Source organism: Camellia sinensis, chromosome 4 (assembly GCF_055761805.1).
Source record: "Camellia sinensis isolate YWXY chromosome 4, ASM5576180v1, whole genome shotgun sequence".
Classification (NCBI taxonomy): domain Eukaryota; kingdom Viridiplantae; phylum Streptophyta; class Magnoliopsida; order Ericales; family Theaceae; genus Camellia; species Camellia sinensis.
In genome coordinates this window covers 196,401,183-196,406,970 of record NC_138964.1, presented here as the reverse complement: position 1 = coordinate 196,406,970, position 5,788 = coordinate 196,401,183, and the positions used below count along the sequence as shown (strand labels likewise).

The 5,788-nt window shown below is 31.2% G+C and overlaps 1 protein-coding gene across 1 annotated transcript; it reads left to right on the top strand.

The window, feature by feature from the left end:
- Nucleotides 1-412: 412 nt before the first annotated feature.
- On the top strand, nucleotides 413-5,560 carry LOC114279080 (putative WRKY transcription factor 15). Its single transcript, XM_028221259.2, has 3 exons — nucleotides 413-1,713; nucleotides 1,804-1,929; nucleotides 5,117-5,560. Exons 1-3 carry the CDS (start codon nucleotides 1,028-1,030, stop codon nucleotides 5,274-5,276), a joined length of 972 nt encoding a protein of 323 aa, XP_028077060.2. The 5' UTR covers nucleotides 413-1,027; the 3' UTR covers nucleotides 5,277-5,560.
- Nucleotides 5,561-5,788: the final 228 nt, after the last annotated feature.

The window sequence follows — 5,788 nt, the reverse complement described above, 5'->3', positions numbered from 1 at the left end:
AATACACTTTATGTTTTTTTTTTTTAAATTATCTTTCAAGATACACTCAAATAATAAATAAATCAAAAATCTCAAATTACACTGCTTTAGATTTTTTTTTTTTTTTCTTCTCTCTCTCTCACAGTGCTAGAACCCTAAACCATCCGATAAGAAGAGGAGGGCCGAACAGAGAGACGAAACAGAAAATCCACTAACCAATCCTGAGCCCACCACAATATATATATATATATATATACTTTATCATCCATTAACGCAAAAAGTATGTATTCAAATCCAATCAATTTCCATCTCTGCATATCACTCTTATAGTCCCTATCAAACAACAACAACAACAACAACAACGAAAGATGGAAGGTGAGATCAAGAACTTGATTCAAGTATAGTTCTCAATCACAGCCTCCATTTGTTCATCAACCAAAGACGGTTGTTTCTTGGATGTCATAGGATGCAAAAACAAGATAATCTTCTAAAAATTTATCAACTTCAAAGTTCAGATACAACTACTCAAAATGACAAAAGTAAAATATCTATGTAATAATAATATTAATGATAATAGTGAGTTTTTGTTGGGAAAATTGGAGTGTGAAAAAAGATAGAAAGAAAATAATTGAAATTTAATAAATAAGATGGAGAGAATTGAATTTGAATATATTATGAAAAAAAGAAAATTATTTTAAAATTTAATATGTATTATTTTTATTAATAAATTTACATTAGAATAAATTTTAATTGAAAAAATTAATTTTAAAATTTTAATGAGTTATTATTTGGTACTAAAGTTATTATTTGATGCAAAATTTTCTCTTTACTATTATTAGCAGCAGTGTTGAACAATTGGGCACCACTTTGTGGACACTTTTGCCCTTTTACCCTCGCCGAAGGCATCGTTTGACTTCTACAGCAAACGACACAGAAAGATAGCATTACTTAAACAAACCCTGTAACCTTTATTATCATCGTTCTTATTCTAGTCTTCTTCTTTTTTTTACCCACTTGTGTATTTTCTCTGCTTGATGGTAGTTCAGTCATGGCGGTCGAGCTAGCAATGAATTACACAACTCATAGCTTCATCTCTCAACTCGAAGAAAACGCTGTCGTACAAGAGGCTGCCTCTGGCCTCGAAAGCGTCAATAAATTCATAAGACTTCTGTCTCAACAACAACAACAACAAGAGGGTCTATTATCGGCTGATTCTGAGCTCAGATCTTCCATGGCGTTAGAGATCGATTGTAGAGCTGTTGCTGATACGGCTGTCAACAAGTTCAAAAGGGTTATTTCTCTTTTGGGTCGGACTCGAACCGGCCATGCTCGGTTCCGAAGAGCGCCTCTGATTTCGCCCCCAAATCGAATCAATGAAGTTTCTGAAACTAGGGTTTATTGTCCAACCCCAATTCAGCAAGTTCCTCTTCAGTCTCACCACCACCATGATCAATTCGTGATGGGGAAGAATGGAGGAGTTGAAATGAAGGATGTGGGTTCCAAGACCATCAATTTCTCGTATTCTTCGCCGGTGATTTCGTCGTTGACGACCGGTGATACGGATAGCAAGCAGCCTTCGTCGTCGGCGTCGGCGTTTTTGATTTCCAATCTGTCTCAGGTCTCCTCGGCCGGAAGACCACCGCCGTTGAAGAGGAAGTGCAGTTCGTCCGAAAACGCCGCCTCCGGGAAGTGCAGCGGTGGCTCCGCCGGCCGATGCCATTGTTCCAAGAGGAGGTCTGTTCTCTCTCTCTCTCTCTCTCTCTCTCTCTCATTCATGTGGGTTTGATTTTGATTTTGATTTTGGATTTGGATTTGTGGAGTCAGAAAGCTGAGGCTGAAGAGGGTGGTGAGAGTTCCGGCGATAAGTGCAAAGATGGCGGACATACCGCCGGACGATTACTCATGGAGGAAGTACGGCCAGAAACCCATTAAAGGGTCTCCGCATCCAAGGTACGTAAATGGCTGAGTCGACTGGGTAATTCGGTTTTTTGGACTGGTTCACATGTGATAGTTGACCTTTTAATCTTCAAAGTTACTGTTTTAGTCTTTGGATGTAGTGTAATGACTTCATGGTAAATTAGAGCGAGTAACCTCCTTTTAATTTTTTTTTTAAAAAAATTATACTATCATTTATTATAATTAATTTTTCTTAATTCCTTGTTCTATGGATGAAAAATGAGATTGTTTTATATTAAAATATAAATTTTAATTTTGATTTAAAAAAGAAGAATTATAACTCAGTGTAATTTTGTAATTTTTTTAAATTAATAATTAAATTTATAATTTTTTTCATTAATCTATAAATATTTAACAAAATTTGCACCGGTGTGTAATTTTTCTTATAAAAAAAATAATGATAATACTACATACAACAATTAGTATATTAATTAAGGTATTAATATATGTTATGACATTATTATTGATTTCACTCATTGGTCTCGTTTGGTAGAGCTGTGGAAAGTGATTATAGCTTATAGTTGATAACTGTGAACATAAGTTAATTTTTGATTTATAAATTAAGTTTCTCTTCCCCACTCAAAGAATAAGTTGATTTTTGACTAACGAAACGTTATAAGCTGTATAGTTAAGTTGAACCAAACACATCAAAATAGTTTAAATTAAGCTAAAAACTGAAATAAGGTAGAAATAAGTCTTACCAAACAAGACCATTATATAAATTATAAATATCTAAAATATTTAAAATTATATTATATTATGTATTAGCACAATAATTAACAAATCAATCGATAGATATAGGCTTCGTTTGGGAAGCCATGGTTTAGGTTTTTTTGGCTATTTTAGCCACAAAAAATAAAATAGGCTATTTTAGCCATAACAAACAAAACATCACATCCAACTCATAATCATTACATTCTTCTCTCACAAAAAAACTCAAAAAAGTCAAAAAGTTCTTCCCAAACTAAGCTTTTAAGTCCAGGTTAAAATAACTAAAAAAGTCAAAAAGTCAAAAAGTCAACTCACTTCCCAAACGGGGCATAGTATTATTTAAAAAGTAAAAAAAAGGAAAAATAAGATTAACACTGCAGCGTGGAATCCACTAAAAACATGTATCCACAAGAATTTCCTTGCTTTTGTAAATGTGTGCCTTATTTTCCACTGACATATTATTCTACCAAGAAAAAATTATATTTGAATATAGGGCAAATTACATATACACCCCTCGAGGTTTGGCTAAATTACAGATACTCCTGAGGTTTCGGAAATTACATCCCGCCCCCTGAGGTTTGTATTTTCATAACAATTTGTCCCCTGAAGTTTATATTTCATAACAAATTACCCCCTAATTTCTTATGCAAATATAACATTCAGGGGGAATTCGTAATTTCTCAAACCTCAGGGGGCATCTGTAATTTAGCCAAACCTCGAGGGGTGTATATGTAATTTGCCCTTGAATATAATTACGATAATCTCGTCAAGCTTGTTATATATATATATATATATTGGAACTTTATTTTAGGATGGGTTTGGTTGTGAGAGAAGACTACATAAATATTTACCTAATAAAAAAGATGATAAATATTATTTTAAGAACATTTATTTATTTTTTAGAATATAAATGTAATTTAAATATAAAACTACTTATGTCTTATCATATTTTTTTTAATAAATATTTTATTTAATAAATCTTAAAAAATAAACTATTTGAATTACTTCATCAGTCTCAAAATGAGCCACTAAGCTCAACTAAACCCGCCAAAAATGTTGGATTGGGCTTTTTTTAGTTATTTTAGTCACAAAAAATAAAATAGGTTATTTTAGTCACAAAAAATAAAACATCACATTCAACCTATAATTATTATATTCTTCTCTGACAAAAAAAAAAGTTAAAAAAAGTTAAAAAGTCAAAAAATCCTTCTCAAACCAAACTTTTTAACCCAAATTAAAATAGTTAAAAAATCAAAAAACTAACTAAAATAGTTAAAAATTCAAAAAACTAACTCACTTCTCAAACCAACCCTAAGGCCCCGTTTGTTTTGGGTGAAAGAGAGGGTATTGGGATTGCTAATACCAAGGTATTAGTAATAGCCTTGTTTGTTTTGGGAGAAGACCTTGGGACTATTAGTTCCTTGGTATTACTAATACCCTTGGAGAGGGGATTGGTAAGGAGGAGATAGAGATGGTATTAGAAAAATAGTGAGGCGATTAGAAATTTTTTTATTTTTTTTATTTTTTATATATGGGAAATTTTTTTTAAAATATAATTTTTAATTTTTTATATTTTTTTATTTGTTTTATTATTTTATATAAAAATAATTTAACAATTCATCACTATTAATTCCCTCACTATCAATCCCCTCACTAACAATCCCCTCACTATCAATTCCTTCCATTCTATCTCCCAAAACAAACGGGGCCTAAATTTCTTGGTGGATCATCAAAAACCAACAACACGGTCTACACTAAAGAGAAGCTAAGATAAATAAACATGTACGGATACTGATTTTAACTGATCTCAGGAGTCGTTTGGCAAGTAATAAAAATTAAAAAATTATTAAAAAAATTTATAATTTATATCAAAAAGTTAAATTTTTTTATTATTTTTACATTTTACACATTTTTTCGTAAATAAATTAAAAAAATATTTTATACATATAAATTTTTGAGGGATGCACCAATAAATTCCAAATTAATAACTTATGCACTGTTTAGTTCTAAAAATTTTCTTATAGACTGAAAGGTCCCATTACAATGTTAATAACATCAGATACAATGTTAATAACATCAGAGTCATGTTACAAACATTGGATTTCAAACATCTAATGTTCATCAAATTTCAATAATGTTTGAAAATATAGGATGAAAAACATCTAATGTTCATCAGATTTCAATAAATTTTGAAATTATAGAATGAAACATCAGAACATTTACATCATTCACATCATGTTGATGTAAAAATGGGACTAAATGGAGCATAAGAAAACTTCTAGGACTAAATGGTTCAACGTTTCAAAAACTAGGACTTATGGGTAAATTTTCCTAAATTTTTTTACTTCATATTTTAATCAAAAAAAAAATTATTAAAATAAACTATTATCAAACAGACCTTCTCCGAGTAATAAGTCGACTCGTATGCTAATGTAAATTGTTTCTGGGATAATTGTTTGAAAAAAAACAGGGGATACTACAAGTGCAGTAGTGTGAGGGGTTGCCCAGCACGAAAACATGTGGAAAGAGCTTTGGATGATCCAACGATGCTGATCGTCACCTACGAAGCCGACCACAACCATTCTCTCTGTGTTGCTGAAACATCTGGTCTCATTTTAGAGTCTTCTTAAAACTGTCAATTGCAAAAAAAAGAAAAAAAAAAAAAGTGTTTTTACTTGTGTGAAACTAGGAATGTGTTGTAGATTACTACTACTACTATTATTACTAGTTAGGTGAGTTCAATGACTCAGCTCTCTCTATCTCCATTTTAGTGGGTTTAATAGTTTATTCCTTGTACGACACTGGATTCTCTGCTTCTCTCTTTCTCTTTCTGTTTCTCTTTTTCTCTGTCTAAATTACTGTGAATCAATTAACAATTCAAAGAAAAAGCAAAGAGAGGTGGTGGGTTTGGTAACATGGTGCAAAGAAAGATAGTGGGCTATATTCTCTCTCTCTCTATGTTGTTTTTTTTTATAATTTTCTTATTGGTTGCTTTTATCTTTGGGTTCTTGTCTTTGGATGCCAACTTGCCAAGTTTTACTTTTATTTCTGATTATTTAGGCCTCGTTTAGAAACTTTTATTTTTAATAAAAAAGTCAAAAAATTATTAAATTAGTAAAAAAGTCAATAACATATATTAAAA

Excerpts from the sequence above, each read along its gene's own strand:
- LOC114279080 (XM_028221259.2), top strand. The coding sequence starts at position 1,028 with ATGGCGGTCGAGCTAGCAATGAATTACACAACTCATAGCTTCATCTCT. Across the intron at positions 1,714-1,803 it reads TGCCATTGTTCCAAGAGGAG|AAAGCTGAGGCTGAAGAGGG; the intron begins GTCTGTTCTCTC and ends TTGTGGAGTCAG. Across the intron at positions 1,930-5,116 it reads AAAGGGTCTCCGCATCCAAG|GGGATACTACAAGTGCAGTA; the intron begins GTACGTAAATGG and ends GAAAAAAAACAG.